The sequence below is a fragment of the Apis laboriosa genome, unplaced genomic scaffold, assembly GCF_014066325.1.
Source record: "Apis laboriosa isolate Shangri-la unplaced genomic scaffold, ASM1406632v1 scaffold1321_cov151, whole genome shotgun sequence".
In the NCBI taxonomy this organism is placed as follows: domain Eukaryota; kingdom Metazoa; phylum Arthropoda; class Insecta; order Hymenoptera; family Apidae; genus Apis; species Apis laboriosa.
Window position 1 is genome coordinate 2,192,551 of NW_025221248.1, and position 19,607 is coordinate 2,212,157.

General features: G+C 35.1%; 1 protein-coding gene across 2 annotated transcripts in view; it reads right to left on the reverse strand.

The window, feature by feature from the left end:
- Window positions 1-12,510: 12,510 nt before the first annotated feature.
- LOC122720764 (cilia- and flagella-associated protein 298) overlaps window positions 12,511-19,607 on the reverse strand; it is an 87,763-nt gene continuing 80,666 nt past the window's right edge. For both annotated transcript variants that reach the window (XM_043947718.1, XM_043947717.1), the window contains exon 6: window positions 12,511-17,764. In XM_043947718.1, coding sequence (XP_043803653.1) covers window positions 17,654-17,764 — 111 coding nt within the window. In that variant the 3' untranslated portion in view covers window positions 12,511-17,653. The remainder of the gene's footprint in view (window positions 17,765-19,607) is intronic.

The window sequence follows — 19,607 nt, forward strand, 5'->3', positions numbered from 1 at the left end:
TCTTTTCAAGAATCCGACCTTTCAAGATTCTCGTGCCCACGTCGAGTTCAACCTCGAGACAAATTAGCTGGCTGCACAATGCGCCAATGCATATCGACGAGCGGTTAGGTTGCACGGCTGAAAGTGGCATATGGGGTCACGCCTACGAGGCGTTCAAGGGAGGTGTGCATAGGGCCAGATTTTTTCCATGCTCTCTCTACGAAGCACGCGCCGTAGTCTGCGAAAATACGTACCCCGCCTGTGGTGTGCAGCCTGCAATTTTCCACGTCAAGGTGATCCCATGGGAGACACCGATCTCGTTTGGGAGCCGACAAAAGCGAACCCAGCACCCCTTCGAGAAATCTGACTCGACGTAATTGTCAAAACAACTCGAAAATCGATTATCGAGAGCGATTGGGGTAAGAAAAAAAAAAAAAAAAAAAAGAAACGATGACACTGGAAGCTGATTTGTGGATGACGAAGAACTAAAAGGGGTAAGATTAATTTCTATTGTAGATTAATATTTAACAATATTAAGAGACATTCGATTAATAATTAATTGCTACGATTTTTAAGTAGCAATTTTTATATTTATATAATTTTTATATTATAATTATCAAGCAGTATTGTCAAGTTCTTTATCAAAATTCTGACACGTTCCTTTTTGTCGAAATATATAAATTATACGTAGCTCACGCGACGCCTAATCGATCAACATTTGCGACTACACGAATATCAATACTCGATGCATCTCACGCGCATTAACGTAGAAAGGATCGGGCAAAATCATGCAGTGACTTCAGCTTGGGGCGTTACGTCGGGGGAAAGAAATTATGGGACACAATAGGGTAGGGTTCAAAGTGCGTGGAGTATCGGTTTAATATACGGAAGGTATCACGGTTGTAATTTTCTTCTCCGTACCTTATTATTTGCACTGTGACAATTCTAATTCTATATTTGTGAAGCACAAGCAGGCATCGTGAGTATAATCGGATAATAAAAATCGGACGTGATAATAAAAAATCACGATACGATTAGCATCAACGAATTAAGACTACCATTTGAGAATAAGATTAATAATAACAAGAAATAATAAAATTTAAATAAATCGTATTTTTCGAGGTACTTTTTTTTTTTAAACACACGCGATTCAATTTTCCTAAAAGAGAAATATTAAATATCAGATAGACAACCACGTTAAACGTGGAAGTAAAGAGTAAACGTGGTCTAGAAGGTAAAGAAGAATGATCTATCCATGTAGCTAAATGAGAAAGAGCCTTGGACGAGGGGTTGTGCAAGATCCTGGCCAAGGGTAGGTATAGTTATATACAGTGCGCACAATGGCAACGGCAGAGTGCATTACGGTTAATACACGAAGGACCGTGGTCGTTTAGCCGAGGATCTCGGCAGTTACCGCTTCGCAAAGGATAAATCATCTCGTGATTTCAACCACGCCTACCGTAGGACAGAGAAGCGGCTCCCCCAGACCGTAACGTACGGCCTAGACGTTCTCTATACCATCCTCTCTCTTTCCCTCTCTTTCTCCCTCTTCCTGCGTTATATGTCCGCTCGATGAAAACACCGCTTCCAAGAGCGGAAAACTAATAATCCCTCGCCGCGGATATCCGTTCTGGAACAGTCACTGGCACGGAACCGAATATATATTGATAGCCCGATTGCGGATGTTTTCGACTATCCGGTGGAATGAGCATCGATTATCGAGCGAATTTTAACGGGGATCTTAATGGGGATAACAGAGCCCTGATGACTTGGAATATCTAGGATTGCGACATCATTTTCAAGATCCATAGGGATAGATAGGGATGGATGGAATCGAAAAGTGTTAAATGTTTGAGGATCATTTTGCTCTTTTATATTTTTTGAATAATATGAAGTGGATGAACATTCTCCCTCGATGAACAGTTAGAATGAATTAATCTGTTCCACTAATAACAGTTGGAAACAAGGGGCAGAGGTCTGCAAATAGAAGGTGACAGACGTTTGATACAGAGGGCACAGACCGGTGAAATTCGTCGCGCTCTCTCGAGCTGCGATTTGTCTGCTCAATTTCACGGCCCTATTGGGGAAAATGGGAAAAATCTCCCGGCGCTCGAGTAGCAGTGCCGAGTGTGGGAAATAGACCGCGTTAGTTTCACCGTTTATTATTTGCCACTCCCGTTCCGTGTGGGTGTGAGAATTCAGTTTCACACTTCTCTTAATCTTGAGAAGAAATCTAATCTCGTGTACAGTGTATTTTATTTCATCTACAATACTTTTAAATTATCTTTTAAATCTGTGAAAAAAATTCTTTAAAAATTCAATTCTCCCTTTCCCAAACTCGATTAATCCGTTAAATTTACACATCGATATTATTGACACCGGATAGAGCAATTTATTCTCAATTACCACTGTGTTATTTAAAATTCGAATCAATAATCCTAAATTTGATTCACTTTTCCTTCAATTTTCAATCTCTTCGTGGAAGAGAGAAATATTTTTCCCTATTTTAATAATCTTTCAAATCCTATAGAAGCATCCCTTTTCTTTCCAAATCATATAATCAATAAAAAATAAAATCCTAATTACAGAAGCATTTTCTACCAAATTATCTCAAACCAAAAATCCTCAACTCCATAAAATCCAATATCAATCATTACAAAAACATTCCTTACCAAATTATCCTCTTTCTTTTCAACACTTGCACCACTTGCACGATCAACCATAGAAAAATTTCCGATCAAAAATTTCTCCAAAAAAGATCTTTCGTTCTGGGTAAATCGTTAAGGGTAAATCAACCCTTAACCACTCGACGATCATCCCACCCGTTCCCCCTCTACAAAAACCGCGGCAATCAAGTCACGTCCGCGTACGCAACAAACAACGAACGTGAAATCACGCGAGAGAAGACACGCAAGAGTTCCTTTCCCGTTAATCGGTCTCATTACCGCGCCTACTCGTAAACCGTCCAAGCCACCTTGATCGAATCCGCCGGTGAGTTCGAGGCGCAAAAAAAAAAAAAAAAAAAAAGAAAAGAAAAGAAAAAAAAAGAGAAAGAGGGTGAAAAAGGCGAGCATCGTTTCGCGTCCGGATCCGTGTGCACGCCGCTCGTGCAGCCTGTCTGCCTCCAGGGGGCGAGAGGAGGAGTACGGTGGCCGTGGAGCGAGCGAATGAGACCCGAAGAGGCGAGGAGGTGGATGAGGGAGGGCCGGGGCATGGAAACGGAGTTTAATGTTCCCCTCCAGTGGGTGACTCGAGGGTGTAATTGCCGTAGTGGGCGGAACGGAGCGGGTATAGCGGCTGATGGGCGTGGTTCGCTGATTACACCGCGTTGATACTGATATCTCGGCTACCGGCGACGAGGCCGCACCCCTCCACGACCCCCTGCTTTTCCGATCCACGCCGATATCCGACCCCCTCGTGCCGCCGCCAAAAGTTGGGCATCCATCGACACGGGATCCCGTTCGATTCGAATCGCCTCGATTCGATCGAGGCTCTCATTCTCGATCGTTGTTACTCCGTGGCCGTGTTCTCGATTGGTTCGGTAACCTATCTCTATCTCCACCCGATTAAGTGGTGGTAATTCTCTTACGAGGGAGCCGGAAGTCGCCCGCTTATTTTCGGTCCGCTGCGAGCCTCGATCGAGTTTGACGGGGTTGATTAACTCGGTGGAGAGATTGGAGAGGGTGGAAGGAAGTTGGTTTTGAAGGTGATTGGAAAGGGTTGATGGTTGGGAGGGAGGGAAATTCGAGAATGGATTCGAGAATTTTGTGAATCGGGGTTGAGGGAGATTGGGGTGGAGAGGGGGTGTTGGGTTGAAGAATGATTTCTGGCAAGTGGAAATGCATGGTTTCTTTAAAATAAAATAAAAAAAAAAAGATTTGTTTGTTTGGAGATTTATAAAAGTTTAGTGGGGGTAGTTTCATTTATTGGAAATTATTGGAAGTGTGCGATGAAGAAGAAATAGAAGAAGAAGAAGAGGATCGAGATTGGGTAGAAATAGAATGTATTTGGAAATAGGTGTGTTATTTTGAATTATTATGAGAGATTGGTTTATTATTACAAGAAGAACTTTGAATGGAATATTCATTGTTAATGGATGGCGTTATAATATTAACTATGTTGTTCGCGACTAAAACGGCGTGTCATAATTGAAACAGAGCTTGATTTTTCAATTTCGTTGATGAATAAAATCAAATTAATTTTTCACGAATAGTTCAATTGATTAAATGGAACATTTTGTTTTATTAAGTGATATTTTAATTATTTTGAGCATTTCCGTTCTTAAATAGAGTCTAATCTGTTTTCTCACACAATTTTCAATATTTTCGTTTCTTTTCCAAACTTTTTTAACCACATATATCCCCTCGTTGCTTCTTCCAGCTTTCGATACGAATTTACGATATCGAGAAAGTCGAAGAATCGAATCAAAGCTAGCAAGGGAACCTCCTCTTTCTGATATCGCGTGGACAATTGCCAGGAGTGCAGAAATTTAAAATTCATTGTCTTTATTCCTTCCTCAATACATTCTTATTAAAAAAATATATATATTATGTATATTTTTTCGTGAACATTTTTGTAAATTTAATAAGCTTTAAAAAATTCGTTTCAATTTTCCTAATTAATCTCGAATTAATGTCAGAATTATAATCACCCCATAATGTGAGTGAAAAATAATATAATTCACAAGAATTGCAATTAATCACATCATCAGAAAACTTAACTTATTATCTCACAACTTCTAAATTCCAATTTATAATTAAAAAATTTAAGATCGAATAAAATAATTCAAAACAACTTTAATTGCAAAGAATGATTTATTATATGTTTTCAAAACGAAACCATTTAGTGAAGAGTTAGTGAAGAATTGTCAAAAAATTATGAAAATAAATCCATCACATCCTTTCTAATCAATATTATCACATATTATTCTTAAATTTTCTAATTAGAAAAATTTGTTTGAAAGAGAATTAAACAATCGCTCCAATCATAAGAAATAACTCTCTCAAATTAACAAATATATAATATATATATATATTTCTATATTAAATTTTCAAATGATATTTCTCATAGGATACTTTCCTTTAAAATTTCATCCATCAAATTCGTCCTTTCCACGTATTTTATTTAAAAATTGCCTCAACATGCAACAGAGACCAGAAAAATAAATTAGATTAACCAATTATTTATCTAGTATATCGAAATTACCCTTCTCCAATGGCATTTCTCACAGGACGACCCGAATTCAAAATCATCCCTTCACGGGGTGTTCGTCCTTTCACGGATTTCTCGAAGAAGAAACGCAACAGCGTCCCGGATTGCATTCTCGCCTTCGTCCCCTTTCGCGGAGGTCAAGCTGATTGCCCGCGAGCCAGGATGAACGAAATCTGTGCGGGGTGGCGGCGGTGGTGGCGGTGGTGGTGCCATCGGCGATCCACGCCCCGCTGACTGGACTGTTTTTTATTGCCACCGCGCCCGAAAGATCGACCCAGGCCGCAGAACGATTCTCTCCTCCGGGGAACGGGGACACGCGGAAGCAGGGGGAGGAAAGGAAGCGTGCTGGGAAAAAGCGTGCGGGCAGCAAGGGGGGTTTGCAGTGGAAAACCAGAGTCCGGTTCGCAGCTGTAAGCAGGGATAAAGTGGGTGGAGACACCGGCGGCGAGTAAACGCTCGAGTCAGCGCACCGCGTTTGTAAACGTATCCTTCGTGTTGTGTGCGAACGGGCCACCACGATTTTATATTATTTTCTTTTTTCTTTTTTCTTTTTTTTTTTTTTTGGAAGGATTGAAAGGAGGATCGTTGGAGAAAAGATGGAAAAAATCGATTCGGGATGTCGGTGACAAGTGGTGGAATTGGAAGCGTTAACGTGAGATTTTAATCGGAGTTGAGATGTCATGAATCATCTCAAGGGAGAAATTTGTTCAGAGAAATCTGCACACGTTGTGCGAAAAAATATTTATATTTGAGTTCTTTCTTTTCTTGATCGTGTATTCAAATTTTATTTCGCATAAATATGTGGAATTTAATAATAAGTGGAATATAGAATCATTGGGGGAATTATTGATATAATATGATATATTGAGAATATGGCGAAAGAATCAAATTTTAGTTAAATTAAACGTATTTAAAAAATAATTTTTCAAGTAGATTTCTTAAGTCTACGATATTTTTCTTTGAATGGTTAATAATGAATATACTCGATGACACAGATTACAGAAAACGTAAGATATTATATCTCCTATTAGAATTGTAATTAAATTTTATATGCTCTATTTCCTCTTATTAATTTTCATTCTTTATGAGATGGAACTTCAGTCCCTATTTCTTCGATTTCTCGGTTCAATTCCCTTCGACCGCGATATTTTTCATTATATTTTTCTTCTGAATCAATATTTCGCGGTATATTTAGCGATCATTTTTATAATTCCAGATGTAAAGAACGTTAGCTGTCGGTATAACGCTATAAACCATATATTTTATTATTACGGTGCTTTGATCTCAAATTACATCAAATAAAAATTCATATCGTTATATCGTTAAAAATAATACGAACAAAAAATTAAGCTTTGTGTTATACTTATTTCTTTGATAAGAATAAAATCCTTATTTTATCACAAGATTCATTTAAAACTCCCAGTATTCTAATTTCATACCTAATAAATTAATTTTATTACCAGATCCATTTAAAACTCATGATGTTTTTTTTTTTTTAAATTTTCTTACATCTTCTAAATTTGAATAAAATAAAATCCAATATCTTTTGACAGCCAAATTTTCCCAATTTCTTACAATCATTATACTTCTATTCTTCTCCTTTAAACAAAGCTATATCTCTCCAAAGATCGAGTTAATTTTATTCCAATTTTATTCAATACCACGAACAATAAAAAAAAACAGAGAAAGAGAGAGAAAAAGAAAGAAAGAGAAGATAGGAGAAAACAACGAAGAAAAGCAAACTTTCCAAAAACTGTGGAACGTGCCGGAACTTTGGAACTCTTGGAGATCGTTCAAGGGGAGACGCGATAAAGTATTCAGGAATGGGAACAGCCGAGAAATCGCGTATTCATTTCACACGCGTACCGCTAGCAAGAAAACAGCGAATCAGATCGATTCGTCGTCGGGGATTTGTTCGTGGATCAGATCGCGGTATCGAGTGGGCGTATCGTTCGTGGGTCAGCCACTCGAGATCTTCTTCGGTTCTTGCCGTTTAACGATGAACGGTCCTTTCTGTAAATGAGACTCGATGACCTGGCAGAAATCGGGCGCCCGCCCGATTCTTCTTGCGTGGAGAAATACGGATAGGATAGGAACGTGGACGAGAGTGCAGTTCGTGGCACTCCTCAACTTCGCTATCGTTCCCTCATCGGTGACTTTCTTTCTGCATAGGCGACACGCGTGACACGATTTCTACGTGGGTGGGAACTGGTGAAAATAAAATTAGGGAAAGGAGTGATTCGTTGCTCGAATTAAAGTATAGGTTTTACATAGGTTTAGGTTTGGTATTGAAAGATGAGGATTAATTTAATTATAAATTATTTAATTAGAAGCATTTAAGTAGCTTAAATTTGATCTATTCTCTGTTGCTCTTCCATTGTTGTCTCATTTCGAATTACATCATATTTCTTGTTTAACAATTTATTCTCACGAGAGAGTATTATCTTACTCTCAAAGCTAACATTTCTACGTGTCCATTCGAGAGAAATTCAGGTAATTTTATCCTAAAATGGACACGTATCTTTTTATAAATATAATTTTTAAAAATTGATTTTGATGATACTTCTCACATTTTTAATTTTAATCGATTTTAATCGCGTTTTGATCCAACGTTTCTCATTCAAAAATTCTATTTTTCCGATTACCGAAAAAAATATCACGAAATCGCATCGTTGTTGAGACGGATTGAAAGGGAATCTCTCTATAACAACGGAACGTTTCGTATTCCCCCGTGGAAAGAAAACGAGTCAAAGGGCACCGCTTCCTCTTTGACGATCTATCGTATGGCCAGTTGAAAATTTATCGGCTTGGAAGACAGTGGCTACTGGTATTCCGCTATCCGATCCCGTATTTCGAGAATCGTTTCGTAACCGAAGCCCGATGCTCTTTGCTCGGCAATGCCGCCGCAACGCACGCCGTCTGCATATCAACACGCCCCCGTAGCGCCGTGCCTTCTCTCCTCTCCTCTCGCGGGCACGTACGTCGCTCATTGTCAGTCTGTTACCTTTTTGTACTTATTTAATACCGTCCTCTGGCATTTTCCACGTAGGGTGAATGCGTAAGAGAGGGGAGGAGGAGTAAAGGAGGGAGTATCGGACGTGGATCGCGCGAGATCCAACCGGAGAAATCCGCGTGTGACGCGTCGATTTTAATTGCGTTTCGCGTAGAAATCGATTGCTTCCAGGAAATTCGTCTAATGATCCTCGATGATGGATCGTTCAAATCGCGGGCGGCACGTAGATATATCCGTGCATTGTTACAATTTCATTAATTGATTGTAATATTATAATATATAAACAAGGATTTCTATTCGATTAATATTTTAAGAAAGGTAGATATTTAAAATTGTAAATAGTATATCCGATTTTTCTAAATTTTGTTTTTATATATATTTTCTAAATTTATATTCTAAATTATATTCTAAATTTATATATATTTTCTAAATTTTGTTTTATATATATATATTTACGAGGCAGAGATTTGTTGACTCTTGGAAATTGATCGCGCGATTCAAGTTTATCGCACAAATTCGCTCGTTGTCATGGTTACGAATTATTCGTAATAACGTTGTAATTAGACAGCGGAGATAAATTAAATTCAATTACAATGTAAAGAGAGAAATCCGTGAGAATCGACATGCAGCCATAAATTCATTAATATCTCTCATGGATAGTCGTTATAAAGCTCATCGTAGATGCTTAACGATGAATTGGCGCGCGAAATTTATGCATAAATTATCAGGCTGCGCGAAGATTTCGATTATACAGCTGCGGTCGTCAGGCACGCCGACTCGGTTAAGAGCCAAATAAGGGTGTCGAGCTCACGCATTACCGTCTCCTTTATTATTCATATGCGAAAGTGAGGAGCGTGTAATGCTCGCCGATATCCACGCACGAGACGTTTAATTTCGCCGCGTGCACGAAGGGAAATGGACGATCACTGCTGCTACCCTATTGTCAAGGGGGGGTGGGCCGTGACCACGCGTGCGTCATTTCACGTGCAATTGTGCACCGAGCCACTCAAGTCCGTGCGACTTGCCAAATGCGAAATTAAAGTTTTTAAAGTTTTAAAGTTTTATCTTTAAATTCTATTATCTTTTATTATTTTGTGTGCAAATATATAATCTTGCAAAGTTTCGCGTTTTGTTATATATGTAAGATAGAGAATATTTTAATCGCAATTAATAAAATGGGAATATTATATTAAATTACTTTAAATATTTATCTTTGTTATCTTCGTTGACAATGTTTAACCGTGTTATTGGTGAATTTCTCGTGTGGAAGAATTCCGTGGTCCCCGCCACGCTAAGATGGGTGTGACCGCAGACCTCGATCGTATCGCGCGGGTTTGTTTAAATAATCGGACGTTTCAACCTGTGGCAGGTATCTTCGAGTCGGCATCTGACCAACCAATATGTATGATAATTTCGACATGCCTACAGCTCATAATGGATCTTGAATATGTGCGAGTTGAAGGGTACGAATGTAAAAGAATCCAAGGGCATTTATATTGAGGTACAAAAATGATCCGAGGGAAAAAGTGAAAATTGGAGAGCAGGTTTTGTGTTCATTTACCTTCTTGGAAGATGTACCGTGTGTTAATAATATTGTAATTAAAATATAATTGTTTATAATTGTCAAGATATGTGCATAATAATTCATTATTTATTGCTTGATAGAAATATGATTTATTTTTTTAACAAATTTTAATAATACTTCTTAGGAAAGTAGGAAATTGTCACGTTTCGATGATTGGAAAAGTTAATTGAACGAAAGATTTATAAATCGAATAACCAGAGCATTGCCCGCCATTTTTATTTGCCACTATTGAATGATCAATAATGATTAAAAATAATTAAATTATTTTTAAAATAATTATTAATAATAAGCGACTTCTTGCAATAAAATAAATTTAACGAATCATTGTATCAGATCAATAATTGAGAAAATTAATAAATTGAAAGTATAATTGAGAATTATTAACATTTAAATATTTTATATTTAAAAATATTTATTAGAAATCTACAGGCAACTTTTTAAGCAGTTATCGATATAATAGTGGGAAGAAATGATCTTTTCTGTTGAGCTATGGTTATCAGATGAGAAAGAGTTAAAATTACGATTTTATAATAAAAGTATAAATAAGAAAATATAATAATGATTGTAGAATCTTCTTAAAATTTTCAAAATATTGAATTTTTTTTGTAATAACAATTTTTGATCGAATTTAATGATTTTGTATTAGAAGAATATATTTTGAGAAGAACATTAGAATATATTTGTATTTTTTATATATATACTTATCTATTTGGATTATATATTTTTATTAATAAAATATTTTTTGTTCATTTTATTTAATTCTTAACATGGAATTTAATATATTTATCAATAGTTTATTTATCATTTAAATATTCATCTTTTTAAGATATATTAAAAAAAAAAAAAAAATACAAATACAAAGAAAAAAATTATAATCTCTTTCTGTAAAATAAAATTTTGTATTATTATATCAATTAAGTTAAAAAAATTATAATATTATATATCATTATTATTATTTTGAAATTTATAATTATATTTCTTTATATACGATATATTCGTTTTAAAAGTATCTGCATACCATTATTTTTATAAATATCAGAAATAAATATCAGAAAAAATGTTTCAAATAAAAATTATGTACTTTCGATGGAAATATGATATTTTTTTTTTAATATATTATATATGTGTCATTAAATTGAATAATGATATATATATATTGAAATTTATAATATATAAATTTAACACATATTATACTTTTGAATAATATAATAAATAATACAATAATAATATAATAATAAAAAAAAAAAAAAAACGATGTGTAATTTTTTCGTACCTTTCTCATACTTTTCCATGTCGAGTATAATAGACAAGGAAAGCACGAAGTAATAAAGGATAGAGATAGGATAAAAATTCGGAAATCAGCGTCATCTTCAGAGTGCCGCAAATGAAACTACTAAAATAAGGAGAGAAGATAGTAAGACAAGGATAGAGATAGGTAAGAATTGACTTTTAGCGCCATCTCTCCAATATTACCGATACCTCTTAAAGTTTTTCTTTAAAGGATAAAGTAAAATAAGAATTAACAATCAGCGCCATCTCTTGAGTATTAATATATTTAAAAATAATACACATTTTAAATTCGCCTAAGAGATGGNCTGTAAGCGCCATCTCTTGAAGAATGAGGTAACTAAAAATAATTCAACTTCTAATTTTATATAAGAGATGGCGCTAGTCATTAATTCTTACTACATTATCCTTTCAAAAGTATCTTTAAAGTTATTCTTAAAGTAGAGCAAGAATTAACTGTCAGCGCCATCTTTTGAACAATAAGATAAGTAAGAATAATTTAACTTTCAATTTAGTCTAAGAGATGGCGCCAGTTATTAATTCTTTTACTACTTTATCTTTTAAAAAGTGTCTTTAAAAATTATTCTTAAAATAGGATAAAGTAGAGTAGGAATTAACTATCGGCGCCATCTTTTGTACAATAAGGCAACTAAAAATAATTTAACTTTTCCTTTCACTTAAGAGATGGCGCCATACTTTAATTCTTACTATTTTATCCTATATTCAAAAAGTATCTTCAATAATCAAGAGATGGCGCTTAAAGTTAATTCTAGCTCTATTTTATCCTGCTTTAAGAATAAATTTTAAAGATTCTTTTTAAAGGATAATATAGTAAGAATTAATGATTAGCGCCATCTCTTAGGCGAATTTAAAATGTGTATTATTTTTAAATATATTAATACTCAAGAGATGGCGCTGATTGTTAATTCTTATTTTACTTTATCCTTTAAAGAAAAACTTTAAGAGGTATCGGTAATATTGGAGAGATGGCGCTAAAAGTCAATTCTTACCTATCTCTATCCTTGTCTTACTATCTTCTCTCCTTATTTTAGTAGTTTCATTTGCGGCACTCTGAAGATGGCGCTGATTTCCGAATTTTTATCCTATCTCTGTCCTTCTCCCACTAATTGTTCTTGTCTATGTTCTCTTTTCAACTTATTAGTTAAATGCTAAAATAAATATAATTTGTATTTTTGTATGTTTTATACTGTTTTATATTTTTGTTCAATTTCATAATCAATAAATGTTTATTTTTGAATGAGGAATTTCGATTTTTTTTGATATTATTATTAATCCAGATAATTGATGCAACAAATAAGATAATATTTTTTTTTTTTTTTTTTAGTTATAATTTGGAATAAGGGAAGGATATATCAATCAACAGATAAATATCAAATGTTTGAGTGAAATATGTATGTATATATATCTCGTGAAAAAAGCTTTGACAACATTTTATTGTTAACCGCAGAAAAAGCCATATACACTTTCACACGAAATCGATCATAGTTTTTGTAATAATATCGAAAATTTATAATAATTGAATGTTGTACATAAATATAAAGACGACGATGTTGCACGTTCTCATGTGTGCCAAAACTGTACAAAAATTATCTCGAACATTTTCGCAACGCTCGTTGAACAACTTATTACTCGGTGATTGTGGCATTTTTATATATCAATCTTTTATATTCATTCTTTTAAATCTCCTATATCCCCTTTCTTCTTTTTTCTCTTCAACTTGCTTCCGTTCGATTATATATCTCTCCGTATCTCTTTTTTCTCTTTCTCTCTCTCTCTTTTTTTTTTTTTTAATTAAAACGGCATACTAATTGCATTCTGAGGTGCGCTTACAAGTTCGCAGAGCTTTTCTTTGACTTTTTTTTATATGAGATGCGATATATTTTAAAATCGATAATCAAATACACGGCCGGAGCGGGTGGAAGGAACGATTTTTGGTGTTTTTTTTTTTTTCTTTTTGCGCTTCTATAAATCTATCTATCCTATGTACTTTTTTTTTCTTTTTTAGCCGCGACGGTCAAGTGCCATATATATATTTATTTATTTATTTATTTATTTTTTTTATTATATTTATTTATATAATTTTTTGTGTTAGTATTTTTTAATCGGTACTTCGAACGCAGCACGCACAAATTGGTTTTCCCCTCCTCTTCTCTTTATATATCGCGAATTATTACTGATTAACAGCAGCGATTACATATTATTTAGACATGGCGTGCTCCATTTTTTTAAATCTCTATTTTTCTTTCTTTATTTATTTAATGTTTATATATATATATGTATTTATATAATATACCTCTTCTCTAGAATTTCTTTGTGATGACGTCGTTAATGCGATAATCGTTTTTCGTTATCGATTTCTCTCCCCATCCTCTTCTATTCGTATTGCTCTATCCATTAACGCGAGAGATCAACCCCCCCAATATTATCCGATTTTTTTCTTTTCTTTTTTTTTCATTTCCTCCACTCTTTCCCTCCATCTTCTCAATTTGTTTCTCTAATATTATTTATTAATTTCCTAAAACCGATTCGTTCGACATTATCGACATGTCAATTATACATTTATCATGTTAATACTTATTAAATATTCTTTTAATTATTGTAGATCACAGACAACTTGTTCTTAATCCATAAAAACAATTCAATTATTATTTCTTTCCATAGATTATTAGTGTATATATTCGTGTATATTCTGTGAGTATGTATGTATGTATGTATGTGTGTGTACACGTGTGTATAGATGTTAGTTGGGCGTGATAGGGTGTAACAAATTTTCGTACATATGTGTACATATGTTCACGTGTTAAACAAATTTTGCAAAAATGACGTCGCGTCGAATGAGAATCACACGTGAGATCATCATCTCAGAGATATTTCGATGGTTATGTGGAACACGTTGAAAATTATTTATTCCTAATTACAGATATTTTAAATATTTTTCGGATCAAGCACCATTAATAATCGTCTCTCATCCTCTTTGGCGAGAAAGAATGTTCTTATATATATTTTTCACTATGCTTCGCTATTTTTTTCTTTCTTTCTTTGTTTCTTTCTTTCTTTTTTTTTTTTGTCCAATTGTAAATCGATCGAAATCATCCAAATCAGCGATTGTATTTCGAGTTTTCAAGGTGTGGAAAATCAATTTCAATATAGGGGAATACGATTGTTTGGTCGATGTTCTGCTTAACAATAATGCGACACGATTAGATAATAACTTGAAAATAACACGGAATCCAATAAGTTACATTTTCTCGTAAGAAAATTAATTTAACCGAATAAACAATTCAACTTTCAACAGGCGTATATTCTTACTTATAAATCTAGGAATACTCTATAGATACGTACTAAGACTAACAATAAAATAAATGTTACGATTACAAAATAATACTTGATACTTATTAACCCTCTATAAATATCGAAAAATCCTTAAAAAAAAATTATTCCACGATATCGTTACATTAAGAAATTCACGACAATTCACAAAGGAACGAATAGAACTAATCGAAAAATTACTACAAGAACAATTACTACTTCAAGATGCCGAGATTCAAGGGATGTGTGAAAAATTATTTTAGCATCAATTTTTGCCATCGATTTCAGGGGTGAAGGTTCGCCTGTCCTGCGCCACTCGTATCGATTCACGCGCAGCAACGAGGCCGCGAAAAAACTACTGTTACTTGTTTCACCATCTGCGCAAGTAACACCCTGTGTTCCTTTGCGTAATCACAGGGATGAATTTTCGTTTGAGCTCGCCGCGAGCTAGCCAGCAAAATATTCTATATTTTAAAAAATGTTGCGTGCAGCGTCTGCCTGTGCTATTTGTCGTTTTTTATTTTAACAGAGGTAATAACCAGCGGGAACAAATCTTTTCGTTCCTTCCTATCGACAAACGTGACCCGATCCACCCCTAAAAAAAAAAAAAAAGAAAAAAAAATTGCATCTTTCCGTGGCACAAAGATATATTCGTGATAATACGCAATATCTCAGATAGGAGTGATTCGTGTTCCGTATCGAACTATTAATATTGGGTTTGATAGGATATTACTCGATATCTCCTCACTGTGATTGTGCTATTCATCGATTTGAACATCGATTTGGTTGTACTTATTTAAAGGAAAATATTTTGATTCAATCGTTATATAGTTTTCTCAAGCGATTTTCTAAGAAGTTAACAATAAACCCGTTGTAGAATTTCCAATCCAGACATATATAGAAAAGAATTGTAAATTCTACAAATAAATCAAAGAATTTTATGCAATAATTATTAATTAATAGAATTCTTCATCCTTTCTTTTAAATTTCTTCCTTTTAAATATATACATTCAATATTTTATAATGTAAAAAATATATATCCACGTTGTACAATCATCCATCGATCAAAAAATCCAATCGCTCTAAGAAGCAAGAGTAAGAGTTCAGTAGTACAAACTGATAATAGTCCGACAAATCAGTAGCACGAATCGACACGTTCAGCTCCTATCAATCACTCAAATTTTCAACGGTTTTCTTTTCGCCATTTCGGTTCGAGGTACCATACGCCTTCTTCTCAAAAGAAATGCAGATTATCTACTGAATATCGATGTAAGAAAATTGGGGTGGCAACGCACCCTCGAAGCAGATAATTTCGGATTCACGTCGGATATTCTCGAAAAAGAAGCGTGTATTCCCACAGTGAGACGGACGTGTACACGTAACCTGTGTATGTATGTATTTAATAATGTCTGTGTGTACGTGACAGAGAGAGACAGGTGTATCGATACAGTGTGTGGTTCTCGATTCGTCTACGATGCACGTGGAGTGGCGTATCTCGGATGCGCGTCATGATCACACAGCAAGCAGATTAACTTAGTAATACTTGTTAACTTGATAACGGGTACTCTTTAATTTTCATTAATTTACTCGTTTTAACCTTTAGTCCACTTGAGTTTAACCACCAATTTTCTCGCGCATTTTTCGGTTTCTCTCCTCTTCAGCGTCCTCACCCTCGCCTATCCTCTTCCATCTTCACCCTTGATCAATCGTCAGTAATATATATATATATATATATTTATTTTTTTTATTTTTATTTTCTATAATAAATAACCCAACCAGTCAGCCAGAATTGTGCAAAAAGGATTCAGTGTGTTTGATTCCGGGCACGTGCTATCGGAAAAAATGGGCAGGAATTGCTTTCGCTCGATTTCTATCACGGGAGGAGCGGATCGCGTGTGTATGGCCATTACATACATATCGCTTCTCTTGGCGGGTTCGAATCGACCGGGTTCAACGTTCAACCCTTAGGAAAACGACTCTCTCGTTCCATCTTGTATTCCACTTCAGGCTTCTTCAACGAGGATAATTATACAAACCGCACGGAAGGAAAATTCGCCTGTTATCGTGGGTATCGAGACACCGTAGAGGGTGCTTCCAAAAGGATGAAAGATACTTCTATTAATAAGACAAAATTTAACTGCAAACATCTTTCGTTTCCTTCGTTCGTAGAGGGTTAAGGTTATTTTTTCGAATGTGTAGAAGCACGATTTTACAACGTTTGTCCAATTCTCGTTATTTCTGTTTCGATGGCTTTAATTTCTTCCATCGATCCCTCGATAGGTAACGGCTCGGGGAATTCATCTTTGCAGGGAATTTTTCTCTCTGATGGTTGGTGGAAGTGCCCTTTACGATACGACGAGACCCAAGAGAGGCGGCGGAGTATCGGCAACGAATCCAAAATGTAATGTTTCCTCGCTGGATCCTCGCCAAGCGATCGTTCGACCTCGGTTTCCGGCCACGATCGGGAACCGTACTAAAAACACGAGCCACTGACGGATTAATCGATCAGCGGGGCCCGGGGTGGTCGCCGTTTCTTGCGGCTACGGGCGGTTGTCGAGTAGAAAAAAGTCTGTCACAAAATATCGTTATATATCTCTATTGGATAATAATTAGCGCGTACACGGTGTGGGACAGTATTATGCGATAGCGTTGTGGCATATATTATAATATTAAAACATTCTTTCTCTCTCTCTCTCTCTCTCGCTCGCTCTCTCTCTCTCTCTCTCTTTCGCTCTCTCTTTATTATTTCGTGAAACGAATCATCCTGAATCATCCGAATCAAAATGGGTTAAATCCGTAAATTTTTACGCTTTTGAGGAGAGAACGCCGATGAATTTTTTTTATTCCTATTTTTCTTTCTTTTTTAAAATTCTTTTTTATAATATATATATATTTTTTTTTTAATTGGACGCAAATCGACGCCCGTTCCTTTCGAAACTCTTACATTTGAGCATCGTGCACCACTGATTCACTCCGTGGTATCCGTGGAAATATCTGAAGCTACGTTTGCCATTGCGATTTCTTCTTCTTTTTCTTCTTTTTTTCTTTTTTTTTTTTTTTTTTAATTCTTTTAATTCTCGTTCTCCATTTTTGGTAGTCGGTGAGAGAATATTGGCTGTATTCGCGGTCGATGACTTGAATAAGCTATGTTGAAGAAAAATTATTTTTCTTTTCGTCTCTTTCTCTCTCTCTCTCTCTCTCTCTTTCTTCTTCTTCTTCTTTTCTAGATCCCGTTCTTGGGGCACCGCTTAATGCGGTTTCCAGGAGATGTTGTTCAAACCTTGAAAGTGACGCTTCAGACTGCCGCCGTCGGCCCAGGGGGAGTCGAGATACTGGTCGTCATCGTCTTGCTCAAGTTTCTGAAACAGATATATTTGTATTAGTCAAACGTGTCGTCGATGATTTGTGTGTATGTGTATGTGTGTAAGTTTATTGAGATTATTATTGAAAAAAAAGCAAGACTACTCGAAGCATTCAATGAAGTATTTCTTTGCGGATAGCAAATTATGATAATAAATAATAATAATTAATTACCTTTAGAAGAATAGAGAGCTATAACATGTAGAAGGTGTAAATTTAAAGATTAATTCTCTTTCCCCTAGCATTTACAAATTTTTTTTCATTTCTACTTTTCCAGTATATATTTATCATTCTTTTCAAAGGGACTGAAAAATGATTTTTAAAAAAAAATTTTTGGAATGAATTTCAAAGTTTTATCTTTAAGAAATAGATAAAAAAATTTTCTTTTCAAAACGAACGTTTTATGATGTCCCTATAGTTTTATTATCTCGTTTGCATGTCATGAGAATAATTTCATCATCGATTTGAATAACGTGTCTCTCAGAAACTCTTGAAGATCTTTAATGCCTGTAAGAAGCTCATCGACGATGAGGATCGAGATATAATCCAAGTTTGCCGATGGTCTTAAACTGTTATGCAGCAAATGAATGCTCCTCTCGTAATCTCATCTCGAATACTAGGTAAGAGGACCAAGGAAACTCCATATGATCCATAAAAAAAAAAAATTCATTTTCGGAGTAATATCGTTAATAAACTCTCTCTATTTTACTCGTCCCATATTTGTTCCAAATTTAATACTTCTCTGTCCTAGTTTTTTCTTTCTTTTTTTAAATTAAGGAAACAAAATTCACTGGAAAGCGATTCATGAATATTAGAAGAGTAATTGTTTGAGGACAATAAGCAACGTTCGCACAATGGAACATCTAATCTATTTTTTAACATGTAACATTTAAAAGCACGATGTAACTTTGCTCGTTTGACGTAAAATATAATACGTGTAACAACGATAAATTTATATTTTGAATAACTATAGAAATAGATTAAAATAAAAATTCCATTTTCCTCTCTTTCTCTCAAAATACATTCATGATAATAATTCACATATCACTAATCGAATCCTCAATTTACCGCTCTCTTCAAAATTTTACACGACGAAATCCCATCTATGCTTATCTATGCGAAATGAAACGGGTATGAAACGAATATATCGAGCACGAATGAAAAAATAAAAATAAAAAAAAAAAGGAAGAAACGGCGCGAAGTTAAAACGATTAACCGTTTCGAAAAGGTGACACACCAGATCCTTTATAATGTTTATCGGGCGCATGCTCTACTTGCTGTTCGCATCGAAACCAGACCAACGCAAAGTGATGCCGTATTATTGATCAAAATGTGTACACGGCGTTCGACGTTGAAAATCTTCAAAATTGTACGCGGTTATCGATTATCAATTCGCTCGACAACACGTTATTTCCTCTGGTAATGTTACACCCGTGCTCGATACGTCGATCGAACGGAAATTAGAAGGCGGAATCGTCGAATTGGAAGAAGAACGAGAAAGAAAGAGAGAGAGAGAGAAAGGGAGAAAGGGGGAAAGAAAAAAAATGTTTAAAATAAATGTTTGAAATGGGATAGAGTGTGTAAATGTAAGGAGGTGGTGTACAGGCAAGATGCCAGAACCGAGGCCACTTTAACGTTCAACGAGGACAACGCTATCGATCGTGTTACGCTAACGAGCAATTTCATATATTAAAACACGTATTTTATTATATCATAGATATTGAAAATGTTCAGATGTTGGATCAGTCAATGATTGGACGATTTTTTTCTTTATTATTTGACGAGTTTTTGCGTGTCCAAGAGAGATTTGAGATCGTTTGATTTTTTTTTAGAAAGGATGAT